Source organism: Xenopus laevis, chromosome 8L (genome assembly GCF_017654675.1).
Source record: "Xenopus laevis strain J_2021 chromosome 8L, Xenopus_laevis_v10.1, whole genome shotgun sequence".
Classification (NCBI taxonomy): Eukaryota; Metazoa; Chordata; class Amphibia; order Anura; family Pipidae; genus Xenopus; species Xenopus laevis.
In genome coordinates this window covers 89,008,232-89,027,163 of record NC_054385.1, presented here as the reverse complement: position 1 = coordinate 89,027,163, position 18,932 = coordinate 89,008,232, and the positions used below count along the sequence as shown (strand labels likewise).

The 18,932-nt window shown below is 38.7% G+C and overlaps 2 protein-coding genes across 9 annotated transcripts in view; one reads left to right on the top strand and one right to left on the bottom strand.

Moving 5' to 3' along the window:
• The window catches only part of cdc42bpb.L (CDC42 binding protein kinase beta L homeolog), an 85,031-nt gene extending 76,394 nt beyond the window's left edge, over positions 1 to 8,637 (top strand). For 4 of the 8 annotated variants that reach the window (XM_041571965.1, XM_041571963.1, XM_041571964.1 and 1 more), the window contains 8 exons: positions 125 to 222; positions 311 to 395; positions 1,152 to 1,272; positions 1,851 to 1,968; positions 2,110 to 2,298; positions 4,628 to 4,745; positions 5,304 to 5,362; positions 6,515 to 8,637. In XM_041571965.1, coding sequence (XP_041427899.1) covers positions 125 to 222; positions 311 to 395; positions 1,152 to 1,272; positions 1,851 to 1,968; positions 2,110 to 2,298; positions 4,628 to 4,745; positions 5,304 to 5,362; positions 6,515 to 6,646 — 920 coding nt within the window. In that variant the 3' untranslated portion in view covers positions 6,647 to 8,637. 8 annotated transcript variants of the gene reach the window in all.
• A 642-nt stretch (positions 8,638 to 9,279) lies between these two features.
• Positions 9,280 to 18,932, bottom strand: part of amn.L (amnion associated transmembrane protein L homeolog) — a gene marked incomplete at its 5' end in the record, with an annotated part of 50,399 nt that continues 40,746 nt past the window's right edge. The window contains 7 exon segments of the mRNA NM_001092600.1: positions 9,280 to 9,950; positions 11,394 to 11,517; positions 11,685 to 11,856; positions 14,169 to 14,355; positions 15,063 to 15,145; positions 16,313 to 16,421; positions 16,508 to 16,645. Coding sequence (NP_001086069.2) covers positions 9,840 to 9,950; positions 11,394 to 11,517; positions 11,685 to 11,856; positions 14,169 to 14,355; positions 15,063 to 15,145; positions 16,313 to 16,421; positions 16,508 to 16,645 — 924 coding nt within the window. The 3' untranslated portion in view covers positions 9,280 to 9,839.

Genomic DNA, 18,932 nt, shown 5'->3' with positions numbered 1-18,932 from the left:
CTGGGTTTCATGTTGCAACTGTAAGCATACCAAGCCATTTGTTAAGTATACAGTAATAGTTCATTACGTATGGAGGGTCTGAACATGGATTCTAGTTCTTTAAAACCGTCTTCTCTTTTTCCAGGTTGCAGCTCCTCGTATGTTACAGTTTACAGTGAGTATGGCATTGACGTTTTTGATGTCTCCACCATGGAATGGGTTCAAACCATCGGTTTGAGACGGGTATGTTATTGAAAGCCTTTTTTTTATTTTTGGTTCTTTTTCTTGAGTTTGTGTAACTGTTATAAAAACATTATTTTGCTCCAAACAGATAAAGCCTCTTAATGCAGAAGGTTCATTGAATTTGCTGAATTCTGAGCCTGCGCGTCTCTTGTATTTGAAGAGCATGTATTCAGGTTTGTTCTTTCTCCTTTGTGAAAGTAATTATATGAGTTCAAATGCAGCTTTTGAGCATTTTAGATAGGATATGTGATAAAATGCCACGCTGCTTTGCTTAATTCTGCCTAGTATACCAATTATAGTTCTAATTTTAGTGTATTGCTGTATCTGCTATGAGATAATTTCTGGCTTTCATTACTTAGCAAGTTATTTTGGAGTGTGGTCATCCTACCTGTCCACATTCCAAATTCCCCCTGGGCAACCCTCCCTGCTGGTCCATTGTAGCAAAATTATTATGCTACAGAATGGATTTGGGAGGAGATAAAGATAGATGTAGGAAGAAAAAATATAGTTGGGTTGCAAGGCACAAGCAAGGTAGTAACACAATAAAATAAAGGCAAATGGTGACATTTTTTTTTTAAAAAAACATATGTTCACTTTTTTAGTATTTGAAATTGCAAAAGGTGAGTGAAAAGTGTATTTAGAAGACAGTAAAGTAAATATACATTGCTTATCATCAGTAAAGAGCATATTTGTATTAATATAAATGGTGTGAGCAGCAATGCTGCCAGCTTCAGCTTTGATATTCCCCTTGGAGATCAGTACAGAAGCCCCATACCCCAGTGGTCAGAAGTAATTTATGCTATGCTTCAGACTACTTCAGGTTTGAAACTGCATATGAATAATGATTGCATACTTATAATACTTTTTTGAAAAACATATAAACTGAACCCTTCATAAACATGTTAACTTTTTTATTATTTTCCCCTCAGAGGGACCTGTCCTGACAGTGCCGGAAACATCTGATAACAGCAAAAAGCAAATGGTCCGGACCAGAAGCAAGAGGAAGTTTGTGTTCAAGGTACCCGAAGAGGAGAGATTACAGCAAAGAAGGTGAGCGTTTTTTCTTTTGGTTATAGTTCTGCTTTTCTGATTTTTGTTTGTCCTCGTGTTTGGGCAAAAGATGTTTAAATACAAGATTTTACAGTGTTCCTGGCTTTTCCAAGTTCAAATATTAAAAGGGGGCATCACTGGTTATTAAAAAAAAATCTACTAATTGGTAACTTATTTGTGTGTTGCTCAATTTCTTACTGACAACCAACATGGCTGCCTAGTTTGCATTAGAGAAAAAAATGCTGGTTTTAGAAAGCACACAACCCTTTTATATCTTAAAGGGAAAAATAAATAACCCCTATTTTTGTATATTTTTATTAAGCATCCACAATACTTTAGTGGATTTCAATATTCACTATTATTTCTTGTTAACTTTCTGAACGTCTTATCTGTAAATGTCAGAAAATCTGCAGCGTTTCCCCTGAAATTCATGACTGTATTTGGATTTAGGCTCTTTTCCCCTTATAACCCCATTAACGAACACATTTTTGGTATATAAGAGTGCATGTAGTTTAATTTCATGTAGGGTTTCACTGAACAGATGTTACAGAAGTTCATGCTGGATCATATGCTTTTAGGGAGATGCTTCGAGATCCTGAACTAAGATCAAAAATGATTTCCAACCCCACCAATTTCAACCACGTGGCACACATGGGACCAGGAGATGGGATGCAAGTGCTCATGGACCTGCCTCTGGTAATCCGCTATATAAGCTATATGATACTATGGATAGAAAGCCAAATTCATACTGTATATGAAAACTGCCTCAAAAGCCTGTGTGTTGCTTTAAAATGGGTCATTTTTATCCTTCCATTTTCTTGTTTCCTGTAAACATAGCAGACTGAATTTTCTCCCCTCTCATCCTCCCGAAACTCTGCTCTGATATCACCTCCAGCAAACTTTGAACACGTCTATCATATGAGCTCTGTTTCAGCCAACATCTTTCTTCAGAACGAGCAATGCTCCCTGCAAGACCTCTCTCTGTCTTCTTCCTCTTCCTGCCCCTCTTCTACTTCCTTAGCAAGGGTAGGAATAGCAGTACCAATGGCACCTTGAGTGGTGTGCTGCGGCTGCGCTGACACACACAAACTAATCAACCACTTTTCATGCTTTTTGTTCTATTTTTTTTATTTCTTTGCAAATTTTCAGTTCTTATCATTTTCCCGAATAACCTTTACAAAAGCAGCACTGCATGTTTCACTGTTTTATAGTGTAACCTCTGGCCATCCCGCTGCTGCTAAACCCAACTCCCTGGGTTCATTGCTTGAATATGCTGGCAGTTGGGTTGCTTCAGACAAGGGGGAGAGTCAGATATATTACTGCAATATCTAGAAGAGAGATTTAAAAGGGATATACCTGTACACCCAACATATAACATACCATTAAATTGCTCAGAGCACTTTTGCAATATACACTTTTTTTTAATGTCATGATATTAGCAGTTTTTACACTTATATTGTGTATGTGGTATGGTCTGTCCAGGCACAGGCCAGACAAAATGTCACTTGTTTTTAAGGCACTGCATCTTCTAATCTGATGAGTCCTATCTTTCCAGTCTCATTGAGCAACAGAGCAGGGGAGTGCCAGTAAATAAGCTCTTAATGTATAAAAACTGCTCCAAAAACTTGTTACCCAGACAGCTCTTAATTACAGGAAGGCCATCTCCTTTAAAGTCAATTTTAAGCAAATAATTTTAATTTGTAAAAAATAATTTCTCTTTTCTCTGTAATAATAAAAAAACATTACCTTGCACTTGAGCCTAACTAAGCTGCATGAATCCATATTGGTGGCAAAACAATTATATTGGGTTTATTTAATATTAAAATAATTTTGAGCATATTTAAGGTATGGAGATCCAAACATGATCTAGTGCTAACTGCTTAGTTACTGGACCAGTGTGTCTTTTGTTACTACCTAAAACCATTTCTCTGCTAAATAATTGAGGATAATAAATGATCGGGCTAATTACAGCTGCAGTCAGGGAGGGGGTGAGGAGGGAGTCCTGTAAGGCGCAGGTTTCAGTGGCAATGCCCTGGTCTGCCATGAAAGAGGCGGGGCTTGTATAGGAATGGGCGTGGTTAGTGTCAGTCAGTGGGAGTTTGCATAGCAGACCCAGGTGTATAAGGCACCAGGATTTGTGAAGGCAATGCTGCCTACTATACTATCCACTCTCCTGTAACAAATGTAACATCTTTTAAACATGGGGTGCTGCTGCTTTTTACATACTTTTATGGATTTAGGTCGCTGTTTTTGTGGTACATGTTACTAATGTGTGCTCCCCAGCCTTGCTTTATGTGTATGATTTCCAGACGCTTCCATGTTGTCATCATTCCAGTGACTTGACTAACCCTTTGTGACTGATGCTATACCTCAATGTTTGTGTCTCTCCCAACAAATATCTGTATTTGCTGCTGTTTTGTTCTGTCATCTTTGGATGTTTTTTTGTATATCATTTTAAACAATCAGTATCAATATAAAGTGAACATTTTATATATACAGTTTTTATAATTTGAGGTTCGTATCTGTTCTTCCAGCATGTACACATAAACTACAATCGACCAATTATATAGGGGAATTTTTTTTATTCTATTGTCCTGTAAAGCCATGAGCGCCATTTGTCCCATATTTATCTCTCTGGTTAAGAACTGTATTCTGCACAGCTAATATGTAAACGTCAGCTCCTCAGTCCAGTTTCTACTCAAATTGCTGCACAGCAGCTTATTTCAAGAAAATCTAAAAGCGGTTTGGAACAAAGCACACAAAGCTTAGCAATTTTTGGAAACTATGTTATATTTAAAGCCATACAAATCCCTTTCTTTTTCTGCTGTTCTTGCTCCTTGTTTGGAATTAAGTGAGTTTACAACCAAATTGCCCAACCCATGCTGAGTCTTTTTGTTAATTCTTCAGTGTCTGAGGCAGTGTAATAATCATGTATTAATTATCTCTTTTAATCTATTATTGACTCCCTGCATAGCTGTTTGCTCATAATTCTGCAGGCAGCCAGTCAGAAAAGAATGGCAGAAGGAATGTCTCAGGGATGAAAATCCTGAAACATTGGCTTCCTTCTTGTTTTTAGGGGAGGCACTTTCTGCCTGGGAACATTACATTAGGTTGCAAGCAGTGTGACTAGGACAGTCCCAAGTAAAGCTGTACAATAGCTCTATGATATTTGCTATAGCTGTGCTAGTTCAATATTTGATATTCTGGAAATGGGTAGCATTACACTTGTTTTCCAAACTTCTTTTCCAGCCATTGCATGAGTCATCCCTTTTCTTTCATGTGGATTTGTTAAATAACGTCTGTGGATAAATATACAGGAATTGTAACCTGTTTTATTCTGTGCCTTGTGATGCAGAGTGTTTTGCCGTCATCTCAGGATGAAAACCCAAGGGAGCGACTTCGTCCTCCTTCCACCAATGTTGCTCGTCAGCAGCAACAGCGAAGCAAATCTTACATCTCGTGGCCCTCATCAGGTATGCCCTGTCATTTATATTTCTGCTTTAAACACTGCAGACTGGGCTCCTTCATACTGCATCCATGCTATTAAATAGCCTTTCAAGAACACGTGGAGGTGGAATTATGTGATGATATATTCCATTTGTTTTTCACTACTACTTCATTCAGTAAATGACTGCTTAGGGCTATGGCACATGGGTGATTATTTCCTGAAAGAACAAAATGTTGCCTTTTTAAACCAGCACCAGCACCAATTTCCATAAATTTTGTTAGCAAGTCATTATGGGTAGACAAGAAGCAGCAGAAATGTAAACACCTCACATTGTTCTAAGCAGGAATGCTCTGTGTTTAGATATTGTATTATACAATACTGAATAGTCTATCCCAGACCCACACTGGCCTGAGAAATCGAGAGGGGCTGCGGTAAGATGACACAGCCACTGTTTATTGGCCTCTGTGTACTTGAAATGGCAGGAACTATTTTCAGTGCAAACCTGGTCACATGAACTGATGTATCAGGCGTTCTCCAAATGCCCATTCAAGTTATTTATTTAAACACTTATATTCATTTTTAGGATCTGGAGATGTATCCTCACGAAGTATAGGAGATCCTGAACAAGATATGGAAAAAGAGGTAAATCCGAGTTCCTTTAAATAAACTGATCTCGGCCTTCCAGATTCAAAGTCTAGCTACACTTTGGGGGGCTTTTATAGGAAAATATTCAGCGTGCAGCACCTCCTTGATACGGACATGTTTCTATGATTTTTATAGGAACGTGTCAGTATTGCTTTAAAATAATATATTGCTGCATTTTAAGTATTAAAGATATACTGTGCAAGCCTGAAGATTGAGTAGCCCTATAACAGTAATGATCCATGCCACTGCACACGCTGTGTGTGCTCTGTATTGTAGGGGTATTGGAAAGCTTCAAACCGAAGTAAGTGAGTGAGTTTATGTCTGTCAAAGAGTTTATGTCTGTCAAAGAAGGTGATGCCACAAGGCTGACTCTTTCTGATTCACAAAGCACTTGTTTCTCTGATGCCACTTAATGTGAATGAATGACTAATCACCCTTGTAGATTGAACCAGTATATTTTGAGTTGGGTTCTAAGCTCAGGTAAGTGGCAGCAGCCCAGGGAGTGAGTTATGAATCAGCAGAAAGACAACTTGGAGCTTCCTCTATTTCTAACCAAATTCTTTCTTGAGCTAGTTATTATAAGCTTGCCATGCCATGTTTCCAAAGGCAATTGAACTTTTGCACTGCATTTCTTCCATCTTGATGTGAATGGAACAACCTAGAACTTCACAGCAAGAGCCAATTCTCACAGGCAAGACCCAGAGGGGCTCATTCATCAACAATGGGCAAATTTGACAATGGGCAGTAACCCATAGCAACCAATCAGTGCTTGGCTTTTTTCAGGCAGCTGCAGGTAGAACAATGATTGCAACTATCTGATTGGTTGCTAAGGGTAATTGTCCATGAGCAAATTTGCCCAGTGTTGAGAAATGACCCCCAGAGACTCCTGGTTGCTGCATTCACAATCACTTTCATGGCAGACAAGTTTCTTTAACTCTGCCATTGGCCAGTGTCCATAAGTTATATTAAAGCCCTTCATTATAACCCATGGCTTACATCCAAAGAAAAGAATTTGCATTTGCACCTAGGTTTGAGGTATGAAAAATTTATACCAATTTGATTAAAGTTGCATTTAAAAAACAGACATTGTTTTGGATAGATGTGCATGATTAATATGGATGTTGTTTTTCCATCTTCTTGCATTTACAGCCAGATTCAGATTCCACAAAACATTCCACTCCTTCAAACAGTTCCAATCCCAGTGGTCCCCCGAGCCCTAATTCTCCGCATAGGAATCAGCTGACATTGGATGGCATGGACCAGTCAGCATGCGATGCGTAACTCGAGTGTTCGTAGCAAAGCTTCAGAGCGACTTATTATTATCCGGAACAGTGATACAGTGGGAGGGTGCATCGGTTTCATCTCTTAGTGCCAAGATGAGAAACACCTAGTGTTGTACAAATCCTGAACCCCATATTGTAGATACAGTTAAAAATTAAAAGGAAAAAAAAAAAGTTTAATATATGTGATCAAGCTTTTATATGCAAAAGTATTCACTGTTTGTAGTAGTGATTCCGTTCTGTTTTACACTACAGTGACGAGATAGGATATAATGTTTTCATTTTGAAATGACACCCATCGTATGATGCTGCTAGCTCTGGGGCAAAAAAAAAAGAATAAAAGAGGCTGCTTACTAGTGTTGCTAACGAGCACGAGATAGGATATTCCATTAGGAAAATGATGATTGTTTTTATTAACAGGAAATTTGGCTAGGTTGATTTTGGAATTTTGCATAGGAATGTGAAGTTATGGCCTGGTTGCAACACAGTTGAGGCTAGTGTGCCCTTGCCTGCACCCTGTCTCCCTTACACCGCAAACATTCTCTCCTACGTCACCAACTGACTGTGCTGCACCCAGTTATAAACCTGATACTGGAGTCTTGGCTATTTTTATCAAAACTCTAGCTGCACAGATGTTTGTATTATCTCAAATAACAGTATTTCACAAGACGACGCCTTCATAACAATGAAATCGGGTTTTAAGATCGTTCACGTCTCCGCACAACAAGAAAACAGCATCACAATATCTGTCTGTAGGATTAAGGCATATTTATTCTGTAGTGCAAATTGATCAAAGATGTCCTGTGTCTTGAATGTGTTTGCCTCCCTTGTAGCAGAGCAGGTGAAGTGTATGTGATCTAGCGACATGTCTCCGCGTTCCATTCCTTGACTCTAATGAGCTGGCAGTTATGGGGTTAGGAAACTTCTGATTGCTTTTAGTTGCTTTATAATGCAGCATACATACCTGTCCATCATTCCAATCACTTCAGTTTCAAACAATACCAACCCCCTCCCCATTCTTTATGTCTGTGAAACAATATTGCTTCTTAATATACAGCCTACGAATACACTATTCATTTGTGACAATGTAAAAGACTCCCAATTAGTTTAGATCTATGTTCCAGGGCACAAGAAGCAAAAAGGGATTTACGTCACGCTAACCCACTGTCGTCTTTTATTCACCAAGCACCTTGGAATGGAGTAAGGTCTGCGGCATATTGCAGGAGAATGCTTCTTACCCCTCTCGCATACAATGACATAATGTATAAATATTCTTTCTTCTACTTTCGTTTCTGCTCATACCCTGCAATCACCCGGATAAAGCTGGACTATTTGTATTTATGCTTGCATGAGGGACACATGATTATCATAGGCCATGGATCATAAAAAGCTCAACTCATGTATATTTTACTTCAGTATCATGCATCCACGTGGTTCTGTGTGTGTGTATATTTAATCTCATTCTTCCATGTATTATATATTTTATTATTTCACAGTCCATGACCTTGTTCCATTAAAAGCTTGTAATTAATTTGTTGTGGCTGGCATATCTATTTTGTCACTGTCACACTAGCGTGCCTTCTGTGCCATATGACAGTCAGATTGTCATTAATTTAAATCTGGTTTTATTGGGCTAATAATGAAATAAACCAACAGTTAATGATTCCTCTCTGAAACACTGTATAGTACTTGCACTTATTTTTAGTTTTAAACCAAGTGATCTAGTTTCCAGTATATATATATTTTTTTTTTTTGCGTCTATTTGTTCCTCCTTTGTTTAAAATGAGTGAAGAGGCTGTGTTGGAGCCACCCACTACTGCTTATGGGGTTTTCTGATTTTTACTTTTTTAATGTAAGTTGTCTTTGTAATTATAAATTGGAAGAACATTATTTTTTTTAAACAATTGACCTGTTAATAAATCTGCAGAGGGCAGTTTGGAAGTTCATACTGGTCTGTCTTGACATATTAAAACATTTTACAGTGATGCACAATTGCACTTTTGTGTGTGTTTTTAGTCCCTTGTCCAGTGTAGAATGAGTGAGTAATGAATGTGTGAAAGCTTTTGCTTAAATAATGGGACAAAGCCAGAGAGCGCATTGACTTTGTAGCAAACATTTCTCTAGGACTGGGTATTTTTTTCAGGTTGGAAATATACAAGCCTGCTCAACATTCAGCATATGGCTCACCGAAACTGCAATTCCCTTCAAATGGTTAATAAAGTTGAGACACAAGTTAATCCTTTTGTTAAGTAAGCGATTTCAGGGGGTGCCTGTTTAGGGAGAAGGCCCTTACCTACTTCCACAACAGTGAAGTAGTTGTTCTTTATTCCGCTACCTTGATCAGACAAGAACATCATTCATTTTGTATCTTGACAGAATTCATGTTTTCAGAGCTTCCTTTAAACTGTTCAAGGGTATAATAACCTAAACATCCTCATTTATTGCTCCGTATACAAGCAAAACCCTGATTGGTTGCAATGGTATAGACCTGGGGTGTGTTTTGAGACTTTTATTACATAACCCTTTTGCTTTATCAGTTAAGGTATACCGAAGAGGAAAAATGTCAGATTACAATATATACTACTTTTTTGTATTCAAATTTGGGGGGGGGGATAAAACACATCCAAAAAATTGTTTTGCTCCAAAAAAATATTTTTAATAAAGCCGTGTGTTCATTCTATTGCATTGTGTATATTATATAATGACGCAGTGAGATATACACCTGTTATAGATCTATATAAAGCTATCTGTACCAAAGTAGCAAACATCTCATTTTCATTTTAACCATTTTCATCTTGATTTGGCTCTTTTATTGCTGCTGTTTGGATTGTGTGTGTAATCATTTTTGTTGATACCTATATAAATTGATATCTGGCTTACATTCTAATTCATTATAGTGGAAAAGGAGGAGGTGAAAACTGTGTAGCTCTATATAAAGCAATGTGGAAAACATACTGCCATCTTCCTATAATCTGGAATGTCACAATGGAAGGAAAAAGAGGACGGGAGTTCTCACACACTGCCCGCAAATAAGAATTCATAGAGCCATTCACTGCCTATAAGTTGTTTCATTACCCAATGATTCGTAATGTTTCATTACTTGTGCACAATAGCTAGCAAGCCACGAGCAGAACATTGTTTGTATTGCTTTATACTCCATTGTGTTGTTTTCCAGTAATATATTAATGTTTTCCTTAAAATTCACTGGGAGAACCATCATATAAGGGATTAGTAAAGTGAACATCGCTTTGTCTGACCACAATCCCGTTCGGTGCTTCCTCTCTCTCATATAATGGTGGCACATCCTATGGAAAAGAGAAATAAAACATTAGTTGATAATGTAATGGGGAAAGGGTAGACATGCTGAGGTTGCTGTAATGGTAGCCCAAGATATGAGTGGAGTCTGGGTGTTTTTTTAGCAGTATTAATATGGTACACGATATATAGGGTAAAGACCATTTACCACAATTGGCTGGATCTATTCAGTATGCCATAGCCTGTGTCTAAGTGCCCTTAAGAAGAGTGAAATGTGTCAGGCTTTGTTTTAAATTGCTTTGCTATGACTTGTTGTGCAAGCTCGCGGCATAACCCTGAAACGAGAAACTCACCTAGACTGGATTGGAGTTGAACCACTGAGCAAACGGGTAAAAATAACTCCACACAGTCTTCAGTCTCTGTGTATAGGTCTCTATCAGCTTTGCATATCCGGGGAATTCGGTTTCCTCTATTCCACTTTGCATAACTGAATGTTCTTGAGAGGCTTTTCTTCAAGTACAGCCACATATTCTCTATTGGGTTGACTCTGGGCATTAACATTGTTGTTAAGCCATAATGGTGTACTTGTAGCTTCATGTTTGGGGTTATTGTCTTGCTGGAAGACATATTCTTCCAAGGTTCGGGGTTCTTGCAGTCTGTGTCAGTTTTTCCTCCAGGATTTCACTGGATTTTGCTGCATTCTTTCTACTTTGTACCCTCACAAGTGTCCCCAGGACCTGCTGCAGAAAAGCATCCGGATGGTTTGTTAATGATGATGTACAGTGATAGGTTTAATCCAACCATGGCAGTTCAATTTTTGTCTCATCAGACTGTACAGCCTTCTTCCAGTTGACTGCATAGACTCCTTTGTGCTTCTTACAAACCGTAGCTGAGATGTCATGTGAGTTTGTTATCAGCAGCTTTCTTCTTGCAACTCTCCCATAGAGCTGCAACTTGTGATAAACCTGGGCAACAGTTGTATGTGTAGTCTCTTCAATCAGCCAATGAAGCTTTAAACTGCTTCACATTGTCATAGGTGTCTTGGTGGCCTCCTTCTCTAGTCTCCTTCCTGCACCATCACTTGCTTATAGTGGAGGGCCTGCTCTTGGCAGTATTACAGCTGTGCCATGCTCTTTTTATCTCTTAATGATTAATTTAACTGCACTTGGAAATTTCCTTCCCTGACTTGTGTAATTCAGTCATGGAGTTGCTTGGAGTGTTCTGCTCTGTTCTCCAAGATATAGTTTATGCCACAATATCCACTAGATACTGGACATCCAGATACAGGTATATTTATAATGATATCATGTAAAATCCTTTGTGAGAGGGTAGATGAGGGCGTGGCCTGACCAAATATAAACAATGTCTGCAAACCGCTTTCATTTCAGTAACATCATGTTTTTCTTTTGCCTTCTTTCTACTATTTCCAGACAAACATGAGTCTCTCATCAAGCTTAACTAGGAAGCCAAATTGTCTTCACTGAGATACTTACAGTTGAGTTATCTGGTGTACCATCAAATATTGGGTTTTCAAATCCTTTTCTTTCCATATGGGCAACTCCTTCTTGAGTTCTGTTTCTCATCCATCTAAACGTTACTGCATCTAAAGATGGCAGTCTAAACAAACAGAAACGAGACAGAATTTCAGAACGTTTCTTATTTCTGTATGAAGAAGCTCATATTAAATTTTCATTTGCACATTAGTTCTCCTTTAAATAAGTAATCATATACTTTATAGTGTACATATGATCTGTATGCAGGCATTACCCTACTAATCAAGTTACCTTATATATCCTGTTCTGTAGAGGAAGTAGGTTGCTCCAATCAAAGCCACACAAATAATGACTCCAATGACACTTGCAAAGATGGTCCCCACCGGTATGTCAGTTTTGTGGGCACTTGTGCTGCTGCCTGTAGCCAATACCAATGTTCCTTTTATAATACCAAAACTCTGCCCTGCAGTGTAAAAAGAAACCATTGAAATGGGGAGTTGTCGTTAAGATTCCCCAGTAGTTAAACCCTTAAAAGTGTTGTACACCTTTTAGTTAAATTTTAGTATGCTATACAGTAACTAATTTTAAGCATCTTTTGCTCAACTTTGCACTCTAACGCCAGGCTTTACCAGACCTGCCTTCGCCACCTCAGACCAGGCAAAGTGCAATAGGGTAAATAGGAGTTCCTCAAAAAAAAAGTTGAACATTTTTCTAAGTCCCAAAAAATGCTCACGTTTTTTCCTATTTAAAGGGTGATAGACTGAAAAAGATTGTAAATTTTGGCATAAACATATGGCACCTAAACTATACTGTGGGCCCATGTGTAGGGCAATATAACAACTATATATAATTGTATTAAGGTTCCCTGGCCCTGTGTAGTGTAATGTATTTGCTGCAGCATATACGTCCATTGTAGTTAGCCGTATGCTAATTAGCCAACGCTAGCGTAACTTCGAACTGCTGAGCGTAATTTCACCAGCGTTCGGTACCCTGTGTGCAACTTCGGATCTTCGTGAATTAGCGTTGTCCAGGCTAAGTGTTAACATGTGCACGAAGCTGGTGAATTTTCGCCCCATTGACTTTCCAGAAAAATAAAGCTGAGAGAGACACTGCATCCGTCATTGCCTAGCCTCAGACTTAGGGACAAGGGGACCTTTGTTTTCCAGGCACATTTATTAAAAATTTAAATAGATCTTGGCACAGTTCATTTTATCTATTTATTTAACCTGTGCCATTTAGCCCCCTTTTTAACTGGAATGGCTGCCCCCTGTGGCTACACAGCAGCTTATTTATAAACCACAGTACTTATTTATAAACCACAGTGTTCCTGAAGCAAACACACCAGTTTTACCAGTCCAGGGCAACAATACCTTATAAAAACAATTTAATTTTATTGTCAGACTAATGATGATAATGATCTGTATAATAAAGCGTCATTTTCTCAACAACTAATTAACTGAACTGAAAGCTCAAAGGAAGATTTTACAAATTTGCTGGGCTGCCCCTGAGATCTAGGATGAATGTTAATTTATAGTGATGAGCGAATTTGTCCCATTCTTCCGCGAAACGCATTGAAGTCAATGCAGCGCCGGATTTGTAAAAAGGCGCCCCTGGGTCGGGCGACTTTTGTGCCCCCGACACACGTGCACTACCACTGCTGCGCAAGCATGCACTACCCCAACGCACATCACAGATGCACGCGTGCGCGTCTCTCCTACTGCAGCTCCCAACAAAGACTCACCACTCCTTCCCACTGTAACTCCACCACAGGTGTCCTGCTGGATCCCGGAAATATAGACGTGGCTGGGCGGCATGCTACTACAAACGTGCCGCTAGGCCCGGGCCTTTGGGGCCTTGCCACAAATCCGGGCCTGAGTCAATGGCCAGCGACAATTGTTACACAAGCTCCTATTTTGTCCAAATGCCAAATTTGTCACCGTGCATCATGCTCATGGTAAAAGTTTTCTTACCGGGATATCAGTAGCTGCTTGCTGCCATTGGCTAAAAGCTTTTATCGCTTCTTTTAGGGACATTTGTCTATTTATCCCTCAATGCAAATAATATAAAAATCTGTGGTCTGCTTTAGAATTCATTTTGTATGAATTTTACATCTGGATCCCTTAAACTATGACAAAAAAATTGTGCGAGTGTGTGTACTCTGTGGTATTAATGGGGATTTTGGATAATATAGTTGTGAAGTTCTAACTTGTAACTTGGTGATTGACTCCTCACTTACCCGTGTGATTTGTAACATGGTGATCACAGAGAGAACATGTTTAACAGAACTGTCTATATATCATTAGGGATGTAGCGAACTGTTCGCCGGCGAACTAGTTCGCGTGAACTTCGACTGTTCGCGTCCGCCGCAAGTTCGCGAACGTCGCGCGACGTTCGCCAATAGGCGTTCGCGTCAAAATCGTTCGACCATTCGACCGCTAAAATCGAACGATTGTCGTTCGAATCGAACGATCGAAGCCATTGGATTGAATGAAATCATTCGATCGAATGGCTTCGATCGTTCGATTCGAACGAAAATCGTTCGATCGAACGATTAAAATCCTTCGATCGTTCGAATCGAACGATTTTCGGATGTTCGAAGTTCGCGAACTGTTCGCGAACTGTTCGCATTTTTTGCCGGTGTTCGCGAACGGCGTTCGCGAACACATACTCGGCAGTTCGCTACATCCCTATATATCATATTAGAAAAACAGGAGAGCAACTGAGCACAACAAAGTCAGCAAGAATAAACAATAATGTGTTAAAGCAAATCATTACCATGGTTTTGTATGTCCGACATGATGTCATAAGCAAGCTGCTGTGCATCACTTCCTGTCTGAGACCCATTTTTATCATCAATGATCACAATCTGTATCTCAGGGATGGAACCACGAGGTATTATTCCTAGGACAGTCTGAAGCTTTTGTACTTTGGAGATGGCCAGTTTAACGCCCGAATATTTATTCTACCGGGACAGAGAAAAAAATATTGGGACTTTGGTTTCTCCTGCCACAAGCTACTTATTGCTACTGATCCGCTTCGCTAAATTCTCACATTGATAAACATTATGTGGTGTTGTGACTTTATAGGAAGATTCACACTCATACCACATACAGCTAATAACTTCCTAGCTATTTCTACCTACCAGTAGTTATTTCCCTTTGTAGAATGACACATACACAAGAAATTTGGTTGACAAAATAAAGAAGCTGCTGTAAACATCACAGTTTCAGTATATGGATACACGAAATGCTATTATTAAAGGGCCAGTTAAACAGGAAATAAAAAAAAATACCCAAAGGAAATAACTGTATTCACTGCTGGTCTACTATTGGCTCTTTTAAGCCTGCTCATTAGAGAATCCTCAGGCAACAAAGTTACATCGCCAGTGCTGCTATGTGTAATAAACATGTTTAATCACAGAGTAAAAATTAAAAATATGTATTTCTTAAACTCGGTTTAATCAGACTGATATGGTTAAAAAAATTATAGGTCCCTTTTAATCCGAGTTCCACTGGAAAAAAGACAATATTCTTTATAAAATGCTTAGCAGACATAAATTTCAAGACACGTTACATGCAGAACTGAATGGCCTGTGAGGTTTCTTTTGTAAAACTGAAAGACAATAATTAATTGCAAGGGGTACAATTTGGTATAATCATTACTGTTTACCAGGCTGAGGAAAGTGTGCGTGAGCCGATTACGATAGTTCTCCAAGTCAAACTGAGATGTGTGTTCTAGAGAGACAGTGGCCCCTACAAACAAAAGGAGTACAATAAGTTACCCACAAAAAGTTATTCCCCAATGATTAACAAGCTCACATATAGTACACAGACTACAAATCAGCTGAAATCCATCTTCTGGGCCTCACCTCTATCTGCTTAAATGGCTGCTTCTGTGCATAGTTTAAAGATTTAGAAATGGGAAATTGATGGTAGTTAGTTTATATCCATTAAACTCTTTTATCCAGTTGAGTGCAGCCTTTGCTCATATTAGTCTAGTCCTCATCTGAAAGAGGAGCATTACTGCTTTTTATATTCAGTGGGTACCATTAAACCCAATATATTTCTGTTTTATATTTGTATGCATGTCTAGTTCTGAGCACTTTTTTATTTTCAAATACAGGTATGAGACCTGTTATACAGAATGCTTGGGACCTGGAGTTTTCCAGATAACGGATCTTTCCATTATTTCTCTCTTCATACATATTGTCTACTAGAAAATCATGTAAAAATTAAATAAACCCAATAGGCTGGTTTTGCCTCCAATAAGGATTAATTCTATCTTAGTTGGGATCAAGTACAAGCTACTGTTTTATTATTACAGAGAAAAAAGAAATCATTTTAAAAAATTTGGACGAAATGAAGTCCATTGGAGATGGCCTTTCCGTAATTCAGAACTTTCTGGATAATGGGTTTCCGGGTAACAGATCTCTTACCTGTATATCTATGTTTTCATATAATCATTTGTTTTCAGTTTTCCATGGAATTGTTGTCTATGCCTTCCAACAAATATTTTTTTCAAATTACTAGATAGCTACTGATAATGAAAACGATATAGATTTGGTGCATTGTGTTCATTTTAACATTTTTGAGGACTTTGTGGATCGCATGTTAGATTTCGGCGCTGCTCAAAGGAGCAAAATCAATTGTGACAAATGACATTTAGAAAAGCCAAAAGATTTAGTGCCAATTGCTTCCTAATTGTCAGGAATGTGTTAGTAAATGTGATCAAATTCAAACTGCTGGAATAGACCATTGCTTCTTGGAAGCACATTGTGATACTAGGAACCAGAGAAAATAACTCCAGATTATGGGAAATTGAGGTTTCCTTCCTTATAGATTTAAGGCGAATTTTGTTTCTATAGACTTTGCCTTTTTTTCTTGCATCTGTAAAGATTAGTTCCTTTAACCCCCACGTACCACATATTTCACAGCAATGGCCGACTGGCTGCAAGGGATTTGTGCACGGGACTTCAGGACATTTATTGTTATAGTGTCTCAGCAGGCTGGAGCAGATTTCTCCAAGGAACTATAAAAAGAATACACATGTTCATATTACACTCTACTTTACTATTATACACACTATAGTGCAACTACTTCAGCAAACGGTCTCACCAAGTCATTTCCACATTCACATCCAGTTTTGTCTCCGCACTTGGCATTTGTGATCTGCAGGCGGCCGGGTCCGGGGAACTGTAGCTTTCCAGTATTTGACTGGCGATACTGAGAAAAGTCGTCGTCCCTGTTAAATCGCTATAGTGCAATAAAGATATAAGGAGTGATCTAAATCAATATCAGTGATCAGCCCAAGAGAGGGTTTCAAAGTCACAAGCTAAAAAAATGCATATTTTCATCACATAGTTACTCAATATAAAATACAGTTATGGGACCTGTTATCCAGAATGCCCAGGACCTGGGGTTTTCCAGATTTTGTCATTTGGAACTTCATGCCTTAAGTTTGTTTCAAATCATTTCAACATTAAGTAAACCTAATAGGCTGGTTTTGTTTCCAATAAGGATGAATTATATCTTAGATGGAATCAAGTAAAATGTACTGTTTTATTATTACAGATAAATAAATGTAAATTATTTGATTAAAATGGAGTCTGTGGAACATTGCCTTCCCGTAATTCTGCACTTTCTGGATAATGGCTTTTTGTATAAGGGATCTGTATTGATGTCGATTGTTGCAGTTCAAGGCATCCTTTCACTTTGCCTCAGCTAACCCTCCTATGGTAAGTACAGTAAATGTCCATGGGTCATTTAGATTAAGGATAGCTGATTGTGCTTTTTTGCTTTGTTTTGTGGGACACTGGCTCTGAGTATACTCTCAGTTCTTGCCATCCCTGCAATATATGTTCTGCAGAACTACACCACTCTACTACACATTTGGACTCATATCACTTACAGCAAAACAGGTGCAACTGCAGTTTTTCCATATTTTATTGACAATACTAGGAATAGTCCTTGTCCCTTTAAATCGCTATTGCAATAATAATAATAATAATAATAATATATCACTAACTTCGAGTGAAGGATTCAAAGTAAAAAAAACTTCGAATTTCGAAGTGTTTTTGGGCTACTTCGACCATCGAATGAGCTACTTCGACCTTAGACTACGACTTCGACTTCGAATCGAAGAATTCGAACTTAAAATCGTTCGACTATTCAACTATTCGATAGTCGAAGTACTGCCTCTTTAAGAAAAAACTTCGACCCCCTAGTTCGCCATCTAAAAGCTACCGAAGTCAATGTTAGCCTATGGGGAAGGTCCCCATAGGCTTTCCTACGTTTTTTTGGTCGAAGGATAATCCTTCGATCGTTGGATTAAATCGTTCGATCGAAGGATTATTCCTTCGATTGAACGATCGAACTATATGCGCTAAAATCCTTCGACTTTGATATTTGAAGTTGAAGGATTTTAATTCCCAGTCGAATATCGAGGGTTAATTAACCCTCGATATTCGACCCTTGGTGAATCGGCCCCTAAATATCAATATCAGTGATCAGCGCAAGAATGATTTGAAAGTCAGCTGCTAAAAAAGGCAAAAACTGTGGGAGAAGTGGTTTACACGGGTGACAAATTGGCCAGGGCCACTGGATGCATCACCTAGATCAGGGGTCCCCAATATATTTTACCTGTGAGCCTCATTCAAATGTAAAAAGAGTTGGAGAGCAACACAAGCATGAAAAAAAGTCCCTGGGGTGCCAATTATGGGCTGTGATTGGTATTTAGTAGCTCCCTATGTGGACTGGCAGCCTACAGGAGTCTGTTTAGCAGTACACCTGTTTTTTTTGCAACCAAAACTTGCCTCCAAGCCTGGAATTTAAAGATAAGGATCTGCTTTGAGGACATTGGGAGCAACATCCAAGGGTTTTGGTGAGCAACATGTTGCTCGCAAGCCACTGTTTGAAGAACACTGACCTAGAGGGACCTCACTTGCCTATTATGAAATATATAAGAAATTAAAAAAGTCAAATGTAGAGCTATTTAGTTTCTGAAGGAACTTCACACACATGTCATAGTTGCACTATTCTGGGCACTGTGTGTAACAGGAAATGTTACTATCAACAATCAGACAATAGCCGTGCAGTTTAGCTCAGTACCAGGGAGCTCCAACCTGCTGCACATTTATTTACTTCTTGTCTGACAGGTGGCAGAGGAGTCAGGAAACACTGAGAAATTGGTATTTTTCTATTGTGTTAATCTGAGAACTTCCCTCATTAATCTGTCTCTTTCTGAAGTTACTCCCTGAAACCCGATCAGTGATGTGAGCACTATTTCTATGAATCACCTATGAAACGATTATGAGGCGAGTTACTGCAGGAAGAAATGTCATATCAAAGACGGGATGAGGGAGACAATTGAATGGAAATGTTCCAGACAGATACCCCCAAGACACATATGTAAATGGTTAAACAGAAATATGTAATTTATTCAAGCTTGCATTTCTACATATGTAACCCAGACTGGCATAGTTCATTTTGCATGGCTGGACTTTATCACCAAATTTAAGTTTAAAGGTAAACTAAAGTCTAA